This window comes from Molossus molossus, unplaced genomic scaffold (genome assembly GCF_014108415.1).
Source record: "Molossus molossus isolate mMolMol1 unplaced genomic scaffold, mMolMol1.p scaffold_m16_p_20, whole genome shotgun sequence".
Taxonomy (NCBI): domain Eukaryota; kingdom Metazoa; phylum Chordata; class Mammalia; order Chiroptera; family Molossidae; genus Molossus; species Molossus molossus.
This window is the reverse complement of record NW_023425356.1, coordinates 43419439-43443089: the sequence shown is the minus strand read 5'-3', so window position 1 is coordinate 43443089 and position 23651 is coordinate 43419439. Positions and strand designations below refer to the sequence as shown.

Below are 23651 nucleotides of genomic sequence, written 5' to 3'. Positions count from 1 at the left end.
GAACTCCTGGGTAGCAGGGCTTAACCGGGAGGGACTTCTCTCCCTCCGGCATCAGCGCAGTCTGGACGGAGGCCACATGGGCTTGTCGTGGTGGCTGACAGAGTGGTTGGCACCCCGACTCTTTCTGCTCCTTTACCTCCGGGGGTGTCCCTCCACTGTGTATGTGCACCATGGCTCTCTCACTCCACGTGGGCTCTTTCTTCAGACACCCAGCCTATGGCTCCAAGACAACTGCACAAGTCCTCTCACCTTCAAGACCAACGGGGAAGAAAGTTTTCCCTGAAGGTTCAATACCATTTTACTGGCCTTGACTGGATCACCGGTCCCTATGGCCCAGGGCAATGGGATCCAATGACTGGGGCACACCCAAGTGGTGCCCCACTGAGCCACATTAACTAGGAAGAGCCAAGGAGTGGGTCCCCAAAAGAGCAGAAGTACAGTCAGCAGGCACGGGGCAGCCAAGAACTGAGGAAGCAGTGCTGTTCGGTGTGGCTATCTTCCCTGACATCCAGTTCAGGCAGCTGTCCTGCCACTGGGCACCGTGATGCCCTCCGCTCTGCTGCCAAGGGTTCTTTCTGCGTGCAGATGCCCCTTGGTCCCTTCTGGTTTGACCCCTCCAGTGCTTCCTGTTGCCTGCTGCGTACGTAATCCGTACCAGAGGTCGGCGGCATCGAGCCCACGGGCCACGCCCGGTTTGCCACCCGTGTTTGTAAAACACAGTGGCTTTTTCATTCTCACATGGTTGAGAAAAACATATCAAAACATGAATAATATTGCATGACCTGAAAATTACATGAAATTCAAATCCACACTCCTTTCTGCTCCCACGGTAGCCTGCATATGCTGCTCTCCTGGCTCCCTTCAAAGAATCTGTAACATTTGTCTATTTGCAATATGTCGCAGTCTGTACTAAGTCTTTAAGAATATGCAAGTGACAACATCGAGTGAATGTCTGCTGTGCTTTAAGCAATGGGCTGGGCATGGGAGTAGAACTCTGGATGGGAACTTGCATATCCCCAGCACCTGGGTGTCGGTGTGGAATACAGTGGGTAGAAAGTAAATGTTGTTGAACAAGAAAGTGGGAGAACAGGGTCTTGGAAGTCACTCAAGAGCTGCGAACAGCTTCAAGTCGGCACCCAGTAAGCCATGCAGTCGGCTCCGAGACATCTCACTGGTTCTTTTGGCTCCTTTGGTGGGGGAGGGACTGGAGGGGAGGGTGGGCATTAGGCCTTGACTTCCTCTAGCCTTTGAGCATGTTTCCGCTGCTGTTCTCTCTGCTGCTACAATAACAAATCAATGGAACAGATAATAAAAGTGAAGAGTGACTGTGGAGTACTTTGCAAATAGAACGTGGCATAGAAAACAAATAATGCTGTTTGCACAGTGAAATGTGCAGACAATGCAAATTTGATGCATTCAGCCAGATCCACTGGGTGAGTGCCTTCGGCCTGACACACTTTGGAATTGTTGATTGGCCTGGAAGCCAGGTTTTCTGCTCTAGGATCCCCCTCATTCTTCTCTCCCCTCTTACTCTTCAGATGCTCAACTTGTTTGTGGCTGTCATCATGGACAACTTCGAGTACCTGACTCGGGACTCGTCCATCCTGGGGCCTCACCACTTGGATGAGTTTGTCCGTGTCTGGGCAGAATATGATAGAGCTGCATGGTGAGTGGGCCACTCGGCCACCCCACTGGGGACTGTGGCAGGGGTCTCTCAAGTTCTCAAGGACGAGGTTGGCAAGGAAGAGGTTGGCATAGAGCCACCCAAATGGCTCGCCTGTTACAGAAGGAGAGGGGATTTCTCTCGGCTGTGGGATGGAGAGGCTGGGTCTTCAGCCTGGCTCTGGTTTCAAAGACATAGCTTTTCCCCACTCTGTCCTCCTGTGACAGGCTTCCCCTGTCTGCCAGTCTCACCGCACTGTCCGTACCTCGGGGTGTTTGGGTTCAGTCCCCAGAGGAGCTGCCAATAATCTTTCTTCTTTTCCTGCCTAATGGTTGAGTCATCAGGGGCATTGACAAGGGTTTTGGGGGCCAATTGGATATCTGGTCACCATGGTCGTAACAGTAATGTTTTATGTCTCTCATCCCTCTCAAAAAGGTACAGTTTGAGAGAATGGAAATTATATTTTAAAAAAACACGCAAGTTGCCCTTCCAACTGATCCCTTAAATACTTGTGGATTTTATTGCATGCAAGTGAGTTAAATGTCAGGAATTTGGGGGGGGATAACCCCCCACCCCCACCCAGGTCTCTTTCACCGTCCCGTCGTTCTCCACTGGGCCTGTGAGCAGGGGTTGGCTACACCAGCCTGTGGGTTAGCTGTGGCCCAGTGCCTGTTTTTGCAAATAATGTGAATTGGAACACAGTCATGCTCACTCCTCTGTGGGTCATCCACGGCTGCTGTCACACTGCAAGGCAGGCTTGAGTAGTTGTGACAGAGACAGTCAACTCAAGACTATTTCCTGTCTGAGCCTTTACAGAAAGTTCGCTGACCCCTGCCGCAGAGTTCAAAAGCAACAGTTGAGCTCATGGTTGAAGGTGGGTGAGAGCCCTCCCAGGCCTCACTCCCCAGGTTCTTTTCTGTCCCATGTCGTGTTAGCTTTAGGGTCCTGTCTCACCGGTCTATCCATTCTGGGCCCCTCTGAAAATATGACAAGAAATGCCATCCTTCACAGGAATGGGCCAAATGCTTCCACCTGGACCCCTTCATTGTCTGAGACTCATCCCCAAATCTGTCCTTCCACGAGGCCATTGAACTTGGGTCACTGCTTCACGGGTTAGAACCCTGAATCAAATTCCTCTTCCTTTCAGTACCTAGGAGTGGCTTAGGGCAGACTCCTCCCCATGCATTCCTGTTGCAGTGCCGAGCAATGGCTTCGACCTTCTGGATTACTTCCGAGTAGAGAGGTTGATGAGAAAGCCCTGGGCAGTGTCAGGGGAGCAGCGGGACCGCTGTCTATCAGCTCCGTGGCCTTGAGCAAAGCACTTGACCGCTCGGAGCTTCCTCCTCTGTGAAACGGTGATGATGAGACCCACCCTGAAGGCCGGCTGTGAGGATTCTATTAAACCCCGTGTGTAACTGTTGTTATCATGGACAATAACCACATGGGAGAGTGTGGAAAATTGGTGTGTAAAGCACGGATGGCCGTGGGGTTGGGAGCCTGAGAGAGGAGAAGCCAACCGCAAGCCAAGGAGTTCATGGCTCACCTAGCCTCACTCAGTTGTCCTTGGTTCTCAGAAACCCCAGCCTCCTGTGGTCTCACATTATCTCGGGATCCGAACGCCACAGGCGTTACACATGTCCCTCCGCCCTCGTTCCCGCGGCTGGCAAGACACAGCCCCAGCAGGACTACTCCGGCGTGAGCTGTGAGAGCGAAGAGAGGCCAGGGAACCTCTTCCGTCCCCTTTGACACTCAGCGTAACTTGCTGTGGTTAGAGCTGCACCGCAATGTCTTGGCTATGAGGTTGGGGTGCAGGAGACCAGCAAAGGTACAGTGAGTCAGCGTCTTCAAAGACAATACTGATAACAGAGACCACTGGCCTGTAGACAGCGGTACCAACCCACCCACGTCCCAATCACAGTAAGAAAGACAGAAAAACAAATGGTTAAGTGAACCCCTCTCGAGAGTTAAGAGGGCTGGAAGTCTCTGGTGAGCTGCTACTTGGAAGAAGAGAAGGGATCGATGCCCAAACCAAACCCAGGCTACTAAGAGTGAAGCTGGGGCAAAGCCCTCGTCTCCACATGGCTGCTGGCAAGGGTTGGTACTCGGAGGTGGAGACCTCGTTCACACCAGGATGCGTCCAGATCCCTGGCTACTGCTTTCTTGTCCCGACCCCTACGGACCAGATGCATTCACCACTGAACACGAATCGGTTGTTGATTCTGTGCTTTTCACAGGAAACCAGAACTCTCCAGCAGGCCGCTGGGGAAGGGGGTTGGTAAGCTAGCTAGCTCTCATAGTTCCTGGACTTCTGGCTGGATCAGCCCAAGGGGCCTGTGAGCTGGGCAGTGGCGTGGAGCTGGGGAGAGGGCTGCTGTCTGAACACAGATCCGGGCAGGCGCCCCCAGTGCGGAAGAGCTCACCTGGCTCAACTCAAGACAGATCTGCCATGTGGCAGCTCCCCTCAGGCCAGCCCTGCTCCCCACTAATTGGCCTCGTGGGAAATGCGTCTCGAGCAGTCTGCAGAAAGGCGCCGACTTCCTGTCCGCTGCCAATGGGTCCGAGGAACTGACTGTTGGCCGTGACCGTGGAAGAATGATTCTGGCCCTGGCCTGTTTGGCTCAGCGGTTGGAGCGTTGGCCTGCGGTACAGAGAGACCCGGGTTCGGTTCCCGCTAAGGGCACGTACCTCCATTGCAGTTTGTCCCTGGCCCTGGTTGGTCATGTGGGTGGCAGCCACTCGATGTGTCCCTTCACGTCGATGTTTCTCTCTCTCTCTCTTCCTCCCTCTCTATCTGAACAAAAAATGGAAAAATGTCCTCTGGTGAGGATAAAAAATAAAAAAAAGAACGATTCTGCAGTCCGTCCACCTCGCGGCAGCCCGGCAGCTGCTCCTGACAGCGGTCAGGGCTTTGTTCTCCTGGCCTAGCTCCAGCCAGGGCCCATTTCCTGCATCTGGCCAGGGCTGGGCCGGATAGTATCTCGGGGTGCTCTTGGTCACGAGGCAGCCACTTTGGACACTGGACGGGCTCGACTGCCTTGGAGAATTGGGGGCCTTGCAGTCCCCAGGCTGAGGCTTCTGGGGTGCTTACTGTGCTCGGTCTCTCCTGGTCGGGCTTTGCCAGGCTCCAGAAAGAAGCGGCTCTCCCTCTTCCGGCGTGTCCTTCGTGGCCGAGCTGTCGTTCCCTTCCCGCCTCTCTGCGTGTCCTATTAACCCACTTCTGCTTCCTTTGCAGCGGCAGGATCCCGTATAAGGACATGTACAAATTAGTGCGGGTCATCTCGCCGCCTCTGGGCCTGGGAGAGAACTGCCCCTACAGGGTGGCTTGCAAGGTTCGCCTCCCAGTCTCCAGCCACCGGGCGGTGGGGCGCCACCCGGACCCCTCCTCTGTCCCGCTCCCCACCGCCGCGCCACGCGGGGGAACTTCATGTTGCTTCCCTTTGAGTTTAAAGAGGTCCCAGCCCTCCCAGAAGCAGCAGCTGTTACACGAGGGAGAAGGACACAGTTCAAGGGGAAAACAGAAAAAAAAAGAGTTCAGGGCTTAATAACAAAGGCCAGTTTGACCTCACTTTCTCCCCGTGCACACCCTCATTTGCGCGTGGACACACACGCTGTCTTCCCACCCCACTGCGATCCAGATTCAGCCAGAGGGACCTCTCCCTCCGAGAACGCAGAAGTCTTTGATGAAAAGCAAGTTCTGGTTTCTCCTCAGTGGAGACAGACACGCCTCCTTTTAGCAAGTGGCATCACCACCCCATATATAATGTCACCAGGTGTGGGTCTAGTCACCCTACCTCTGCCCACCCTCCAGCTCCTGGGTAGTTTGGCCAGAAGCGATGATAAAAGCTGTGGGAAGGAAAGGAGGTGAGAAACAATGAAGAATGAGGGCAAGAGGCGACAGTAGGTAAAGAGCATCGTTTGGGGGGCGTGTGGAAGAAGGTAACAGCTCAGAGGGGCTAGGAAGGGCGCAGTGGGGGAAGGGGTCTCCTGAGCACATTGCTTGCCTTCGGGACCTGCCATATACTGGCAAGGGGGCTGAGGGGGTCTGCTGGTTTATGAAACCAAGGACATGTTCAGGGGCATCTAGGACCCCCCTTCCCAGCTCTGCCAGATCCTGGGAACTCTAACATCCCAGGGGCTCTGCCCAGAGACCATCCAAGGCCAAGCACGCTAGAGAAGGAAGCCCGTCAGGAGCTGCAGAAGGGAGCGTGGGCTCCCTGGGGCACAGCCCAGCCGGGCAGCTGGAAGGAGACCTAGACCCAGGAAGGGGACCACCTGGGCAGCAGGCAGGAGCTGGCCTGGGATGGTGACGCAGTGGTACCCGGGAGGCGGAACAGCTGCCTCTGCGGAGACTCTTTAAACTTGGCCCTGGTGAAGCCTGCAGCCGCATGAGGGGCGAGCCGGGGAGGGCAGCATGGCATGCAGGCGCTCGTCCTCCTCCTGGCTCTGGCTCTGCTGTCCCCAGCGTGCCGTCACCCTGCCCCGTGCTGGGGAGTAAAGACCGCCCTTCCCAGCAGAGCCAGGCGGAAGCCACGGGCCACCCTGACGGCAGCCACAGCCCACCACTGTCACGCGCGCCTCCGCTGAGCAGCCGCACAGAGGGGGATACACAGCACCCCGCCTGTGGGTTCCGAGCCTGGGATCCTCCCCCACGGCGGAGCGCCGTCTATCCGGTTTATACCGCTCGCACACAGCCCTGGGAATGGAAGCCAGCTCGCGCTGTCGGGGGCGATGGCGTGAACAGGGAAGGAGGGCGATGCTAACCCGGAGGAGCGACCGCCCGGTCCCGCGACTGTGCGCACGAGAGTCTGAGGGACTGCAGGTTGCCACCAGCGTTCCCGGGTCTGTGTGGGGCTGATATAAATCTGCACCACGATGGAGTCACCTGTATGATTTGCCTTGATTAACAGGTTTCCTATTCTTTTCCTGTTTGTCCATTTTGTTTTCCTCTCCTGTTTTCTGTATAATGTGTCCGTCTGTTTTGTTTTGGCTCTTCTGGGAATGCCTGTTCTCCTCTCCCACCTGTCTGCATCCTTCTCCCACTCCTGCCACCTGCCCCGCCCTCCTGCCCCACCCCCCTTGCCGCCCTTCATGAGCAGTGGCCGCATCCATTACACTGAGATGTATGAAATGCTGACTCTCATGTCACCACCGCTAGGCCTCGGCAAGAGATGTCCCTCCAAAGTGGCATATAAGGTAGACCACCCCTTCCTTTGTTCTGGGCTAGAGACCAACAGAAAAGGGGCCCAGCTGTGGGGAGGCCAGACCCTGGGGAGGAAGCGGGGCTCGGGAGGTGGAGGCGGGGACCAAGGACAAAAGGAGTGAGGAGACAGGGTCAGGAAGAAGGGTGCCATCCGCAAGGACACAAGGGATGGGCTGCAGGACGCGACGTGGGGTTCGTCCTGTGTTGCCTGCGTTGAGCGACAAGCGTGTGGCTTCTCGTGAGGGGTCCCTGGGAAGGAAGTGTTAAGTGGAGAGTTCGCTTTCAGAGGAGGCAGAGCGGTGGCCTGCAGGGACCCCCCGCAGACAGCTCTCAGCGCACAGAAAAAGCAGCGCCCCCAGTCGGAGGAGCTAAGGAGATGCTGCAGAAATTCCTCGACACGAGGTTCAAGAAGGAGCTTTTGTAGAAGAGAGGAAAACTCTTAACAAATTGCTTCCCCCGTGACATGGGGAGGAAGGGTGGCGTGGTGCCCGCTAGGTAGCAGAACACGAGGAGCGTGATTCTGCCGCGTGGAGTGTGGCCGGCGATGCAGCCCCTTCCCCGCCAGCCCGGCCACCTCTGCCCCGGGCACCACAAGGGGAAGGCGGAGCGTGGGCCACGCTGCATTCAGAGTCTCGCTTCCCTTCTTGGCGTGACTGCGTTATGGAGCCTGGCCCCGCACTTAGGAGCGGGTTCGCCCTGGTTCGCAGAGGGCAGTACTGTCCCTTAGGGGTCATCTGCCATTCAGGTGCTCGTAGTGTTGAGGCCTGAGTCTGTTTTCTCCACAGTTAGCAATAGTTACTGTTCACTCCCGTCTGGTGTTGAGACGGACCCAGGCACTGGGCACTTTCGTCCCCCTGGGACTAGCCCACAGCAACGTGGCCCCTTCTCTAGCAGCTTACGGAAGTGGGAGGGAGCTGGAACTCAGGCACAGATAGGAAGCCAGCGTGACCCTGTAAGACGCCGTGTCTGTGGAATCACCGCAGGCGAGCTGTTTCGGTGGAATCTGAGACCCTGCCTCGGGAGGAGATACGTCCCTCCCTGCTCGGCCGGTGGTCTTCTCTTGCTCTCGCAAGGTGTATTGCTCCAGGAGCGTCTCCCTGGAGCGGGGCCCATGAGGGACCCTCGCCCACCCCAGTGCATGGCTCCCCAAGCCCAGCCTAGGGGCTGGCATCCTTTTAGCTCATGATGCCACGTCCAGATGTACCAGGTGGTGGACTGAGGCTCTGAGTTCTTTGGGTTTGTGGGATGAAGTGTGGTAGGAGGAGGAGTGGTGGGATTGGAGGACACGTTGAAAGAATTCCAAAAGCAAGATACTCTCTGCAAAGTGGATTTGGCCATTTCGGTTTGATCCCTTCCTCTGGGTAAGAGGAACACGCCTGCCCACTCTGCTCCTGCCTGTTCGCCCTTCTCTCTTCCTCTGCCCCCTGCTGCCCCTGCCCGTCTGCTCTCTGCCCTTCTCCACCCGCCCCTCCTCCTCCATCGGACAAGTTGCTCCTCTGCATGTTCACTCATGCGCTGGCGAATCCCATCTTGTAAAGACTCAAAAAGGGGGGCATCAGGATTTATCTTTCTAGTCAGATAAGCAAAGCAAAATCTTCCCCCTTACTGTCTTTCCATCTGAGATTTGGGGTGTTCATGGGACAAGGGGGAATACAGAGCAGCCTCGAAGCAGAGCTGCCTCCTTTCCCCGAGGACTCGAAATCACTTCCCGTCCCTGTGACACATTCTTAGGACCACAGAAGAGTCCTACAGAATGATTGGCCCCCTTCCCTTGGAATTTGGCATCATTCCCTAGTGGGGGAAAAAACAGCAAATGAGTCTCCGGTGAGGACTAGGGAGAGTAGGGTTTGGAGAGGGTGGGGATCCTTGCCCTTCTTTTTTGTCTCTGCATTTGACCTCTGCACTTAGCTTCCCTTCTCACCAAGGTTTCTTTTGATGCGTTTTCCCTGCTGTTTCTCTTCTCTCTTTCACCCAGAGGTTGGTCCTGATGAATATGCCCGTGGCCGAGGACATGACAGTCCACTTCACCTCCACCCTGATGGCTCTGATCCGGACAGCTCTGGACATCAAAATCGCCAAAGGTGAGCCTAGGAAGGAAAGAGCATTCTGGGGCAGCATGCAGGGTGGTGCAGGACAGAGGTGCCTGGACTGGCATCCCTCCGACGGCGCAGGGACCTGGGGATCACATAGCAGGGTCCTCGTTTCAGCTCTGAGATTCAATAACTACAACATTGCTCGCTTCCTCCTGGTGGAATTAATGGTTTGCTCATCCCTGAGGCTCCTGCAGCTTTAGCAGTATGTGACCCTCAGAGTCTGGCACATAGTAGGCATTTTAAACATGTATGTCTTGCCCTGGCTGGTTTGGCTCAGCCGTTGGAGCTTCGGCCCGGAGACCAGTGAGTCATGAGTTTGATTCTGGTCAAGGGCACGCACCTCGGTTGTGGTTCGTCCCCAGCTCTCGTGCAGGGGGCAGCCAATCGATGTGTCTCTCACATCGATGTTTCTCTCTCTCCCTCCCTCCCTCCCACTCTGTCTGATGATAAATGGAAAAATATCCTCGGGTGAGGAATGAAGTAAATACATGAAAATAAACAAACATGTGTCTATTCAACAAAAGTGCTTTAAGGTGGTTTTTTGTTCTCGTGCGCCACCTTGAACGCCTTGGAAGGCTTCGCAGTGGGTGCTGGCCTGGCAGAACTGGGTTCCTCTAATTTTTCACTCGGTGACTTAGGAGGGAAAAGGTTTACTCCTTCTCGATGATCCTCCAGCCTTTCTGCTTTGGCCTGAACCAAACCCTGTGTAAGTCGGGTCACTCCGGCCAGAGTCAGAGTTCCAGGAAGAGGTGACGTCTGTGGAGTGAGGCTGGGGGGCTCCCGCGTGGCTCTTTCACTTCCCCTCTGAGATATCGAGCGCCTGGTGGCTTCTCCAGTGAACGAGGACGCGGGTCCAGGTCTGGGGGCAGGATCTCTGTGGCAGAATATCCCTGAGTGACTGCGGACGGGAGCCGACTCTGTTCTGCCTCCGCAGCATTAAGACCCAGCACTGCGAGGGCCAGTCCCTAAGAGCCAGGGTGTCCCCTGGGACTACGAGGTGCCATGCTGGCTCAGCTCCTACCCCCTCAGTCCTTGTTGCTTCTACGTCTGTGCTGTTTATTGATAATGTGTCTCACTCTGTCCAGGTGGTGCTGACAGGCAGCAGCTAGACTCGGAGCTACAGAAAGAGACCCTGGCCATCTGGCCTCACCTGTCCCAGAAGATGCTCGATCTGCTTGTGCCCATGCCCCAAGGTATGGCATCGCCTCCTGGGTATCCTTGTCATGGGAGGCCCGCATGCCATGGCCACATTTTTTGGGGGACACAGAGTGGTTGAGGAAATAAGGGAAACGTGTGCTTTTATCCTTAAGAAGTGAGGGATTTCCGTTTCCTAAGCCCCTTTTGTCATTATGAATGGAAAACATTGTCTCAAATTGGTCACTGTGGTTGCAGGTGAAAGTTCTCGGGTGTGTAGCTCTCCTCCCCGTAAAACTCGTGGCAAACCCGTGTGCGGCAGGGGACAGGGTGTCAGTGTAAGAGATGGAACTCTAGACCCGTGGAGGCGACGCTCACTGAGGCCATCACCCTCCTGGATGGCTGTGGAAGCCCCCTGAGGAGACACGCGGGACCCGTTCACCTCGTGTCCTCAGTGCCTGGCGCGGACCAGCCTCCGAGGGTCGAGAGCAAGCGTTAGAGGTGTCCTCGCGTTGCCCACCTGTCCCCTCCGTGACCCTCCCTGCCGCGTCTGTTTTCCAGCCTCTGACCTGACTGTGGGCAAAATCTATGCAGCAATGATGATCATGGACTACTACAAACAGAGCAAGGTGAAGAAGCAGAGGCAGCAGCTGGAGGAGCAGGTGAAGGTCAACGGCGGTGGGCGGGTGGGCCAGTCCCGTGTCCCATGGCAGCTCCTGAGCAACAGGCCTGGGCATCTCCGCGGTCCGGAACCTTCTAGGGTCAGGGGATTAGAAACCCAGGGGCTCAGAGGTTAAAATAGTCCAACAGGGTATCAGCCGTGCTCCTCTTTTACCCAAGTAAATTGCATTTTCTCCCAGTCACTTGAGGTTTTTTGGCTTCTGCCGCAGAAAAACGCACCCATGTTCCAGCGCATGGAGCCCTCGTCGCTGCCACAGGAGATCATCGCCAACGCCAAAGCGCGGCCTTATCTGCAGCAGGACCCGGTTCCAGGCCTGTGAGTAAACCAAGGGCCGCGGCTCTGCTGTCTGCCACCCAGGCCAGCGTGCAGGCCCGGGAGCCCACTGCCCGGGGAGGCCGAACAAATAACATTGACGCTGAGGTTGAGAAGATGGGGTGAGCAGACCGAGCCTGCTCGAGAGACAGCACAGGGGATGCCCGAGGGCAGGAAGGGTCTGTGTTGGCATCACCACTCTAGAACTGACGGAGCTAGAGATCTGGGGAGGTTAAATAAGTGGCCGGGAGGAAGCTGAAGAGGAATGAAGTCATTTATTTCTAACTACAGTGTTCCCACGGCACAGTGTGGGAAATGAACAAAAGGAAGCTTAGGTAGGGCAAAAAAATTCTGTATTTTCTGCATTGGCAGTAGAAACGAAACGTCCCAGTTTGGTCTCATCCATCTCGGGGGAACATTCTCTTTCTGTCATCAGCAAGCACATACCAAGTGCCAAAGCACTGACGTCCCTCTGGCCGGTGCAAATGCGCGTCTGTGGTTGGGTTTAGCGAGCCCCACTCCTCCGGGAACCAGCAGTCACTACCCAGCCTCGTAATTACCAGGGCAGGGGGACGTCTGTCGGAATGCCATCTAGAATCCCTCACACCGTTCGTTTCTCTCTGCCTGTGGTGTTGGGGACCTGTTTTTGAAAAGCATCATTTTCGGAGGTCACAATCCAGCGCACTTGAAAGAAAAGGCCCAGAGTCAAGACCCAGGCCATCGGTCATGTTAACGAACGTTTGATGTGACGAGGTAGCAGGGTGTAGGTTCTGTCTGCAGAAAACAAGGAGCTGTTTCTCTTTGGTCTGTGCAGTGAGGAGTCAGAGTGCCGACTGGAACCACCCGTTGGAAGGAACTAGTGTTTTTCAGGGGTTCTTGGCTTAGAAACGGAGGACGCCCCTCCCCCCTTTGATCCATTTTTATCCACACAATTCGCTATACAAATTACCTCCCATCATAGAATCACTCCAGCTTCTCTGCCATGTTTATTGACTCATTTCCTCATCCATTTGACCCATATTTATGTGACCCCAAAGCTGGCCTGGGGCCTGGGGATGCGGCAGTCAACATGATCCCACTCTTTGTGGAGACAGACCTTGAAAAAGGAATTCCAGGAGTGATCACGGTTAAAATGCAGATGGTAGGTTGTTGCGTAAACAGGAAGTGGGGTCACTGGGAGGAATCTAAACTGTTGAGGTGGGCGGAGCACCGTTCATGGAGGTGGCAGGTGTGGAGCTTGGAGAGCCCCATGGGGTCCGGAATGGAGGGGCATCCCGGGCAGGACACAGAAGTGCAGTTTCATCCAAGGACCATCCAAGGGCCACGGGGTTGTATGCATCAGAGTGACACGATCTGATTTGCACTTTATAGAGATCATTCTCGGATTGGAGGAGAGCAGTTCGAGACGGGACACCTCTTAGCAAGTGACTGCCATTGACAGCAGTTGTACACATTATTAATGACTGTGGCTTGGACTAACAGGAGCGAATTGGGGAGAGGAGGTCCGACTTGAGCGGTAAAGGAGGCTCTGGTGATGGATGTGCTCCACAGCGGGGACGGGGGCAGGCGGCAGGGATGACCCTCAGGGTGCTCGTGGATGTTGGCACATTTCCTGAGATGGGGACACTAGCGGAGCAGCAGGCTGCTGCCTCGGGACCACCTGTGTTTCTTGAGCTTTAAATTGTCCCAGTGGAGACTGCTGGGAGGGTACAGCGCTGACTATGACGGACAGGCTCCTCCCTCCTTAAGCTTACATCTGGTGGGAAACCAGACACGAAACAGAATTATTGGAAAGAGAAGCCTTATTTTCCGTGATTAATCACAGTTCTGATAAGTGGGAAGAAACAAATGCGTGTTGATCCGAGTGCGTGTGAGAGGGAGATCTGACCAGTCAGGTGGGGGAGAGAGCAAAAAGATTTGCTCAAGGAAGTGACTTTGGGAGGGTGAGTTCAAAGTAACATGGGCAGGCTTTTCAGGGGGGCAGCCTGTCCAAGTCTGGAAGCGGAAAGAAGCCACAGGCAGTGGATTAGAAGGAGTCCGGTGTGTCTGGAACTCGGCGAGCAAGGGCTAACGCAGGTGACGTAAGGACCGGATCACGAGAGAGGTCGTGTTCAGGACTCTGGGCTTGATCCTGACCAGGAGAAGCCAGGCAGTGCTTTTGAGGTAGGACATCAGAGTCTTCAACTCTGTGAAGTTGTTCAGTGATTCCAAGGGTCCTCTCTTACCTGGTGGGGATCCTCTCTGTGGGTAATTACTCATTTCCTGTAGGACAAACGGGGACCTAGTCCTTATGATAGCAGTGTTCATCTTGTTGCCAGTGGTTCTCAGGAGAAGACAATGGACAGTAAAGCAAGTCATTTAAACATCAGATGCTCGGGAGAACTGTGAAAAGTCTGCTGTCCCGCCCTTTCCCTGTGACCCCAGTGAGCTGCACCTTGGCTTGTTTTGAAGTAACTGGCAGTGCGTGCTCAGGACTCAGATTTCACCGGAGTCATTAGCAGTAGACTCACCTATGGCTCCCATCTCTCCCTGCTAGCTGCCTGGCCACTGTCCCTCTTCCCGTGATCAGGAATTTCATTCTTGAAAGGCCAGAGGGTACTTATTTACTAGTGAATGGTAGCAGCAGACAATGTTTTAGGAGAGATTGGGTGACTCTCTCTCCTAACCAGCCCCGAGGATCCCATTGGCTAACAGTGTCTGCAGAGACCCAAAGTGGTTTTAATAACAGGCAGCTGTCCACACCTTTCATTCAGAGCCTCTAAACACTCAGCTGACTTTGTCCCTGTTCTCTTACATCACCATGTAAGCCTTCTACAGGGTCACCAAGCCAGAGGTGGTAACCTCCTTACCACCACCTCGGGAATCATCCCTCCCAGTTCAGACACTTCAGTAAATGTTGGTGGCATTGAATTGTTGAGTTTGGCCAGGGATGTTGGCACAATACGACCATATTCTTCCTGAGCGTGGAGGAAATTTTTTTAAAAGACCGTGACGGCTTAATATTTAAACAAACTGTTCCCTGTGTAAAGTATGGCATTTTTCCGCCGATGGAGAAACTGAGCATTGGTCTCCCATATGGCTGAGTGTGACAGATGATGTCATTTGTCACAGATACGTTAGTCACCAGCTGAGTGATGAACAGTTCCAAATGCAGGTTAAAAACGGTGCTTCCTCCTTTCCAGTGTTTGTTTTTGTTTTTTTCTTAAAAATGTTCTATTCTAGGGCCAGCTACCTGTTAGTTACCAGGCTGACAAGCCAGCCAACACGAAGGGTGTTGCCCTGCCTGGCTGGGTAGGAAGGGGTAGTGGTGGCGACGGCACATCTGTTTCTCTCTCACGCACTCATCACCTCTGAACTTGGCACTGCTTTGCAGGAGCGGCCGGAGTGGGTACCCATCGATGAGCCCGCTCTCCCCGCAGGAGATATTCCAGCTGGCATGCATGGACCCGGCCGATGATGGGCAGTTCCAAGAGCAGCCGCTGGTAAGGGAATGAGTTACAAGACTTCCAAATAGTTCCTTGGTTTCCTGATCCCTCCCCCTCTTTTTCCAATTTGATTTCATAGGCACAGTCCACCAGGCAAACCCTTTCTGACAGTTCAGCAAAGGACCCTGGGAGTTTCCCGCTGTCTCCTTTTCATGGCTCAGTTTCTCTGACAAATGCTTCCTCTTTAGGTTTTACCCTCCCAGGGGCCCCTTATCTGCTGAAGGAATTTATATTGCTTCAGGCCGAACCCTCTTCATTCATGCCCTTGAGCATCATAAAATCTTGCCTTTGATAAGGAGCTTTAGGGTAATATCGTAGAATGCGTAGTACCCACGGAGCAGCTTAGCATACACAGGAGTGGCTTGGGGGAACAAGGGACTGGCCCCTCCTGGAGAACTCAGGGTAGCCTGTCCACCCGCACACACAGAAGAGTCTCTTGCCTCTGCCCCTTTCGGCATCCTTTTGGCCACAATTCTACAAGGTCAAATACATTCTAAGAGGTCCCTAAAATCACTTGCCTGAGCCTAAAGGTTTTTATTAGCACAAATGGTGAAATTCCTGAGAAGCCTACTGAGCCCAGTTTAAGCTTGAAGAGGACAGATTAAACCTTAGGTTTTGCTAATACAAAGCGCTAACTGTGGTTCCCAAACACAACAGACTCTACTTGCATTATTCTCAGTTCAGGGCCATCGAGTTCCCTCCTGAGCGGAGAATGAAAGCCCAAGGGTTCATTGGCCTGGAGAGAAAAAGACAAAACCCCACAGATGCCAAAGTCGGATAGACAGCGTGTGCCGAGTGCCATGTCACTTTGATTGTAACTCATCTGTTTTTCTCTCCTGACCCCTCCCGCTGCTCCCCCAGAGCCACCCTGAAGGGATGAGGTGGGTGGAGAGTGGCCTGCTCATCTGATTGAACGGGCACCAGTCAGAGGGGGCAGAACCTTCAGTAGCTCAAACAAATGTGATTGCTCTCCTGTGATTGCTGAGTCAAGGGACTGTACACGGTTTGGTTGGGGAGACAGCCAGACCACACACTGGGAGCCCAGCGTGTCAGCGCCTGAGGCATTCTTGGTAAGGTGGGTAGGAACCCTTGAAGGAATTCTCTGAGGAGCCCAGTACCAAGGCCCAGGGACTAATTGGTACCAAGAGCTTGATTCATAAGAGAGCCTCTCAGCACTTTAAGGCTTGCCTGGTGATGTGTCTGGTGGGGACAATCTCAATAACCTGTCCTTTCTTTCACAGGGAGATTTCTGTCTCTCATCAGCATTTCTGCGGGTCCCCAGGGCTGAGCCCTAGTGCCAGGACTTTTTGGATATGTGTTCATCTCATTGTCAGTACTGGTGTCTGTGATTCAGGTGTCGGCCTGTGCTCCACACTCACCCGTGTGCTCCTGCCCGTCCTGGGGCCCCTGCTCCGGTCCCCAGGTGTGGCCGTGGTGTATGTGTGTGTTGCACCACCTCTGATCCCCGCAGCCCACAGTGTTGTTGCCACGTGTTGAGTCAGACTTGTGTACTGTGCAAAACATACACTGCAGACACTCCCTCAAGGGCACACAGCACAGGTCCTCCCATGGACACCGGAAGCCACTCGGCCAAAGGGGCACGGAGGCGCCCTACTCAGACACCCGGTTTTCAGAGAGGCATTTCCTCAAATAGTTTTTCTCCTTGTATAATCTCCAGATGTCTAAGGTATGCCTAGGTCTCTTTGCTTGGTGGCCCCTGTAACATTTCTGAGGCAGCTCCACTCTGTATGGAGGGACACTGGCCATCTCTTTGGGGCATATACATTCGCCAAACACTCTGTGGCCAGGAAAATAACATGACAGGGCCCAGCCCAGTCCAGTCGCCCCTGCCCACAGGTGGCGATGAGGGACTAAGGGTGGCTAGTCCAAACAGATGTGCTCCAAGTGGAAAATACAGACCCATGTCAAAGAACTCAGTACCGAAAAAATGTCACATCTCGATTTTTTATATAGATTACATGTTGACATGAGACTATTTGGATATATTAGATTACATAAAGTATATTAATTTTCACATTTTTTTTTAAATGTTACTGGGAAATTTAAAATTACATAAGTGGTTTGCATTATGTTTCTATTACACTGTCCCCGACTAGAACATCCCTGCCAGATGGCCACCCACCACGTTTTGGGGGGATGGTTCCAATCATAAGAAAACTCTTTGCTAATAAGATACTGTGTCTTAAGGTTTGAAAAAATTTCTGACTTTCCCTTAGGATACTGGTTTCCATGTTAGTGATAAATAGCTTCTTTAGGTTGAAAGAATAAACCCAACACTACCAACTCTCAAAAAGTAAACTTCACATATCTAAAAAGTATTATGACCAATAATGTTTATTTACAAAGCTATACAATCTGAAGCATTGCTCAATGATAAAAACAGAGTGATCTTTACTTCTCAGTTAGAACTTTCTGTCTGGGACATCTGGTCTACCACATAACTGCACATAGAGACACACACACACACACAACACCTGAAAGATGCAAGTATCTCTTCTAAAAGCCATTCTTGCTGTGGAGGAGGCAGAATCATTCACTGGAGATGAGAAGCAATGAGATGGAACCAAGTCCCACAAGCTTGGCTGTGTTTATTTCCAGGAGCCAGAGTTTAGTGAATTAAAAAGCGTGCAGCCCTCTAACCATGGCATCTACCTTCCTCCGGACACCCAGGAGCATGCGGGATCTGGGAGGGCATCCTCTATGCCACGCCTGACTGTGGATCCCCAGGTAAAAAGCAACCAGCTACCATACGTAGTGGCATCCTGGGCTGTATTGAAGTGGTGGGTTATGGAAAAACATCTGATATTTTCAGGTGAGCCCTTGACTTGTCCTCGCTCCTTCCCTATGAGCAAAACCTGGCTCATAGGCCTTCTCTGTAGAACCTGCTCCTCCACAGTGTGATTTCAATGAAGCCCTAAGCACAACAGCCTAGGTGGCATAATTCCCTCCAGATGGTCTCAGCGTCCTCAAGACTCAACCAGCCATGCAAGAACTATTTCCCAGGATTTCCTGAATTTTTTTCCTTCCTGTTTTCCTTTCCTTGCTCCTCAAGCACATAGGCAGTTACTTACACACACAGCTCGGTGTCAGAACTGTCTGTCCTAACCAGTGCAGGACATGCCTCATTTCTTTGTCTGTTTCACTGGTTTCTTTTTCCTGTCTGTCTGTCTTACATTAAGTTTTGACAGAGACAAGACGTTTACGTGGATCTGTTTTTAACATCTGTAGCAAATCAAAATGCTCAAGTTTAAGGTGGGGCTGGGGTGGGACAGATGACAGGGAGCAACGCGTTCTCAGTAGCAGCTCCATGACGAGGTCTCCTAAGCACGGAGGCCCTGGGACAGGGCACAGTGGTGTAGGCAAGAGCCAAAGCCATGCTTCTTTCATGGAACAATGCTTTGACAGTCTCCCTCACCTATTTCAAAGTGGCTCAAGGTTCACTGCGGGTCCTGGCTGAGTCCCTGTGGTAGGTGGCTCTATGCCCAGGGCGCGGAACCTTTTTTCTGCCAAGGGCCACTTGGATATTTATAACATCATTTGTGGGCTGTACAAAATCATCAACTTAAAAATTAATCTGCTGTATTTGGTCAGGCTAATTTGGTGAGGTGTGTGATGTTAGCTGGTGTTCATTTCGCGGCCCATATGGCCTGCGGGCCGGACGTTCCCCAGCCCTGCTCTGTGGGAAGCTTGACCAGTGTACTTAGCTTGCTTTCCTGAGCATGAAGAGTAGACCCCGGACCTGTCCCAGTCACGCAAAGACGTCACCTAAAGACACTTTCTAGAACAGCTGCCTCCAGCTAAGGTCTGAGCAAGAGGGATTCAAGGGTGGTTACAGTGTGCAATCTTCAGCAATCTCAGTCCCATTTCTCTCTTACTTTTAGACCCAGTCAGTAATTAACCCATACCATGTGTTCCTCTGGGGGCTCATTTTTCCAGGTGGTAACAGACCCCAGCTCCATGAGACGGTCCTTTTCCACCATCCGGGACAAGCGTTCAAATTCCTCGTGGCTGGAGGAATTCTCCATGGAGCGAAGCAGTGAAAACACCTACAAGTCCCGCCGCCGGAGTTACCACTCCTCCCTGCGGCTGTCGGCCCATCGCCTGAACTCGGACTCAGGTGAGGACATCCGTGTGCCTTTCGGCACCGCCCTGATGGGCGGATTCTGGCAAGGACTGAAATCACTGGAAGAGAACTCAGATGCAGGTTGAGGAGAGGGAAGAAAGGAAGCGTGCTTCTTACAAAAGGGGATCCCAGCTCTGGCTGGTTTGGCTCAGCAGTTAGAGCGTCAGCCTGCAGTCCAGAGAGGCCCGGGTTCGGTTCCCGCTAAGGGCACGTGCCTCGGTTGCAGTTTGTCCCCGGCCCTGGTTGGGTCGTGCGGGTGGCAGCCACCCGATGTGTCCCTTTCACGTCGATGTTTCTCTCTCTCTCTCCCTCCCACTCTAGCTGAACAGAAAAAAATGGAAAAATGTCCTCGGGAGAGGATAAAAAAAAACAAACAGAAAACAAAAGGGGGTCCCATATCTGACTCACACCCTGAAACAGGCCCGGGAGATCCCTTCCTTCTAGAGTAGAGGTATAGACATCACTAGAATGGAGACTTCCCAGGTGGTCTGCAGAACCCTTGGGGTCCCTCAGAAACATAGTAGAGACCCCTAGTAGGGGCTGGGCTGTCACCACCAACTCCACTTCAACCCGGACAGTGCGACCTGGAGTGGTTTGCATGCCGGAGCTTTTTATTTTGCTAGATGAAGAAACAAAGGTTAAACAAGCAGTGTCTTCTCTATCTCACAGGGCCAATAAGTAGCAGAATGGAGACCAGGACTGAAGTCCCAGGTTCTCAGTGACACAGCTGACGTAATGCCAGGCTGTGTAGATCACAGCAGTTTCTTAATTCCCTTCTATGGCACCTTCTCCCCCCGCCCCAAAGTTCCACACCCATGTGCAGGACACAGAGAATTCCTGGGTCATATTGTTGGCCAAGGTTTTAAACTGTGTCTTAGCATAAACAGAAGAGGACTGGTTACACCCTTTGACACGCATGGGTTTCCAGGGGCAGCTGTGCACGCGCCTCGTCACACGAGGACAATCCTCGGGCCTTTTTCTCCGTCTCCCTTTCAGATCACCTGTTGGCAGCCTGGAGAAGCCAGGATCGGCCCCGTCCCAGGCTCCAAGATTTCTCTTTCTCTTCAGCGGCCAGTAGGCGCTGAGTGTGATCAGTTGCTTTTGTCATGTGTCACAGGCCACAAGTCCGACACCCACCGCTCAGGGGGCAGAGAACGGGGACGATCAAAAGAGCGAAAGCACCTCCTCTCCCCTGATGTCTCCCGCTGCAACTCAGAGGAGCGAGGGACCCAGGCCGACTGGGAGTCGCCCGAGCGTCCGCAGTCCAGGTCTCCCAGCGAGGGCAGGTCGCAGACGCCCAACAGACAGGTGAGCACGGACAGGAGGCCAAGCCTCTGAAAAGACCAGGAAGGGTGGTCGTTAACATCAGGTGCAAAAGGGGAGCATCCAGCACCCACACCCCTCAGTCTGACAGGAGACCACTGTGCACAGAGCTCAGCTGCTTAATGCTGGGCACGTGGTAGGAATTCACAGAGAACCAGACAGGCCTCCAAGGACCACAGTGCTGAGAGGTCATGCCACTCCTTGGAACCTTGAGGTACGAAGTCACAACAGGTAAGTTCACCATGTCTCAGCCAGATTCAGGAAGGAAGGCCCTGGCCAGTTTGGCTCAGCGGTTAGAGCGTCAGCCTGCGGTCCACAGATTCAGGAGGGAAGGATGGTCCCTTCGCCAGAAAATGCCCATGGATCAGTCACGTGAGCCCTGGTATTAGTTGGAAGGGTGAGTCGCCGCTCAGCCCAGGCTTCCTAAGTCAGATCGCTTCACGTTATGTCCCGAGCTGCCAGCCAGGGCCAAGGAAAACCATCCCTCCTTCCAGCCCGCTGCTGAAACCCCAGCCTGTGCCCAAGGAGTAACACTCTCTGGAATGTTACCGGAAACATTCCCTGGCCCTGCTCTCCTCCGCACGACCACCCTCACTGTAGCCCCAGCTCCCCTTGAGGTTCTCAGAGCCCGACGGGGGACCCCCTCGACAGCGGCAGAAAGAGGCTGCTAGGACTGGGACCCCGCAGCGGTGGAGAAGTCGACCTTAGAGCCATAGTTTTCAAGCTTTTCGTGCGGAACAGCATCACCTAGGGCTTGTTAAAACTGCACATTCCACCCTGGCTGGTTTGGCTCAGCAGTTAGAGCATCCGGCCCTGGACCAAAAGGGGTCACGGGTTCGATCCCCGGTCAGGGCCGTTCAGGAGGCAACTAACTGATAAATGTGTCTTTCTCGCATCCATGTTTTCCTCTCTCTCCCTTCCACCCTCTCTAACAATCAAAGGAAAAATATCCTCAGGTGAAGATTAACAAAAAGCAAAAACAAAACTGCACACTCCTGGTGCCTGGGGGATGCTGCTTCAGTGGGGAGACCTGCTGGAAAGGGCAGCCAGAATTCTGCCTTTGGAAGGACCCCCCTCCCCACCCGGGAGACCGGGAGCAGGTGGCTCATAGGTCACACACACCTTGAGAAACTCCTACAGGTCCCTTTACGGACACCTGGGCTCAGGGACCCTTGGGAATGGCTGAGCAGGTGAAGGAAGCCCTGAACCAGCAGATGAGGCCGTGGTGTAGATGCCGACAAACCTCAGCAAGCCACCGCACGGACAGGGCGAGGTGGGGGGTGCATGCCAGGCCCTCGGCGCCACGGCCCAGGCAGCGGCTCCCGGGCACCCGGGCGCCTTCCCTTCCCTGCGCCACTGTTGCGTGCACGGTGCGGGCAGAGCAGGTCTACAGTGGTCCGTGTGCAAGCGACTCCGCGGACTCAGCACTGTAAACCTACTTTTGCCCACCCGCGTATATAGAGCTGCTAGATCCCTGCTACGCGGCGGGTCTGGGCCACCGGCCAGCACCCCCCGCCTGTTAGAAATGCACCATCTCGGGCCTCCCCCAGATCTGCTGAGCCTGTATCTGTAGTTTCACAAGACTCCCAGAAAATCAGACCCGTAAGAAAGGTTGGCAGGCCCGGCCTAGAGGGTACCTGTAATCCTGCGTGGATGGGACTTGTAGCAGAGGGGACCCCAGCCCGGACCCCTTCTCCAGCATTCAGACCCCCAGGGCTTGCTGGGGGATGATTAGGGAGCTTGGCAGGGCCCCGTGTAGACCCTACCCGGCTCAGTCTCACATGCCACGTCTCTCCTGCGGTACAGGGCACAGGTTCCTTGAGTGAGAGCTCCATCCCCTCCATCTCGGACACCAGCACCCCCAGACGAAGCCGTCGGCAGCTCCCTCCCGTCCCTCCGAAGCCTCGGCCCCTCCTTTCCTACAGCTCCCTGGTTGGACACACGAGAAGCATCTCCCCGCCTGCCGATGGGAGCGGGGGCAGCTCCCCGCTCGCCTCCCAGGCTCTGGAGAGCAACGACGCCGGCCTGCCCGAGCCGCCCAGGTCCCGGCTGGCACAGCAGGGCCACCCCTCCCCGCAGCGCTACATCTCCGAGCCCTACCTGGCCCTGCACGAAGACTCCCACGCCTCGGACTGTGGCGAGGAGGAGACGCTCACCTTCGAAGCGGCCGTGGCCACCAGCCTGGGCCGTGCCAACACCATCGGCTCAGCCCCGCCCCTGCGACACAGCTGGCAGATGCCCAATGGGCACTACAGGCGGCGGAGGCGGGGAGGGCCGGGGCCAGGCATGATGTGTGGCGCCGTCAGCGACCTCCTGAGTGACACGGAAGAAGATGACAAATGCTAGAGGCTGCTCCCCCCTCCGATGCATGCTCGTCTCTCACGGAGAAAACAAACCCAGACCGGATTGGGAAGCCAGTGCGGCCCGGGGGGGAGGAAGACGACAGGACAGTGTGCATTAGCCCAGAACGCGGAAAGGACGGAGGCAAACCAGCCGAACCCACCAAATTGCTTTACTTCCCTTTGCAAGATGGGCACTGCCATAGTTCTGCCTCTTTGCTGGGGAAAGAAGACACAAGAACACGGAGGGTTACGCCCGTGGGGAGGGGACACCAGGATCGCTTTGCTCCCACTGCCCCTTCCCGTTGTTCTCAAAGCTGTGGAGCAGTGAGCTGGCCTGTGTCTGTGCCCACTGCCCCGGCAGCCTTTCTGGCTCTTAACTGGGGGTCGTGGAGACACTAGGAGGGGAATCTCCTCCCTCCCTCACCAGCTTCCCCGTCAGCACCATCGCCACCAGGGCCACTGCACCTCATGCATCACCCTGCGGCTCGCTTCCCCAAGGAGCACAGACTAAGTTCAGGAGCATCAGATGCCAAGGGTGGGCAGGGAGGGAGGAGTCGCTGGCGTGGAGGGCCAGGGTGCTGTAGCAGCAGCAGCCAGGGCTAGTCTGGGTGAGCAAAGCCATAGCCCAGCCGCCCCGCGGAGGAGAGGGTCCGGGAAGTGGAGGCAGCCTGTCGCCCACGCAGCAGGTGCTTTGAGTGTTAAGACAGGCTCAGGAGGTCCCTCGGGGTCCACAGATGCTCCTGAGGCTCTGGGAAGGGTGATCGTTCAAAAGTTTTTACAATCCGTGTGGCCAGGGCACCAGTTGCTGAGAATGGGGTCCCGCCTTAGTGCTGGGCCTGGGGGAGCCCTGAGGGCAGGGGGACTTAGGGACTCAAGGCAGTCTGTTTTCCAGCCAGAATGAAGGACTTCGGAATGGGGGGCAGTGCTGCCGTAGGACCGGCACATCCCGGCTGAAGGCAGCCCAGACTGGTCCCGGAGGCAGCAGGTCTGTGCCCAGCAGCGAGGCCCCGCCCAGCCTTCCCTGCCCCTCCCCTGACAGTACAGCAGGCCTAGTAGGGATAGAAAAGGCTGACCGGCTGGAGCAGAAGCGTAGGTAAGAGTCCAAGTTGACCGAGGACCTTCTGCAGCTGGTGTGTGGCCAGTTTATCAGGATACTTAAAGGTGATTAGTAAATATACCTCAGCTTAGACCTGGGCTGGTCCTTCTAGCAAAGCAGGCTCTGAGGGGGCCTTGTCACACCACGTGACAAGGCTGGGGCCCTGACTTTCTCTGG

General features: G+C 54.6%; 1 protein-coding gene across 3 annotated transcripts in view; it reads left to right on the top strand.

Annotated features, from left to right (window-relative positions):
• Positions 1-23215, top strand: part of CACNA1E (calcium voltage-gated channel subunit alpha1 E) — a 281976-nt gene extending 258761 nt beyond the window's left edge. For 2 of the 3 annotated variants that reach the window (XM_036272405.1, XM_036272404.1), the window contains 10 exons: positions 1539-1666; positions 6760-6856; positions 8839-8944; positions 10042-10149; positions 10652-10752; positions 10981-11087; positions 14458-14566; positions 18527-18707; positions 19831-20021; positions 21843-23215. In XM_036272405.1, coding sequence (XP_036128298.1) covers positions 1539-1666; positions 6760-6856; positions 8839-8944; positions 10042-10149; positions 10652-10752; positions 10981-11087; positions 14458-14566; positions 18527-18707; positions 19831-20021; positions 21843-22382 — 1668 coding nt within the window. In that variant the 3' untranslated portion in view covers positions 22383-23215. Of the gene's footprint in view, positions 1-1538; positions 1667-6759; positions 6857-8838; positions 8945-10041; positions 10150-10651; positions 10753-10980; positions 11088-14457; positions 14567-17188; positions 17318-18526; positions 18708-19830; positions 20022-21842 lie in introns of all 3 variants that reach the window. The other variant, XM_036272403.1, reaches the window with a different exon arrangement.
• The last annotated feature ends 436 nt before the right edge of the window (positions 23216-23651 follow it).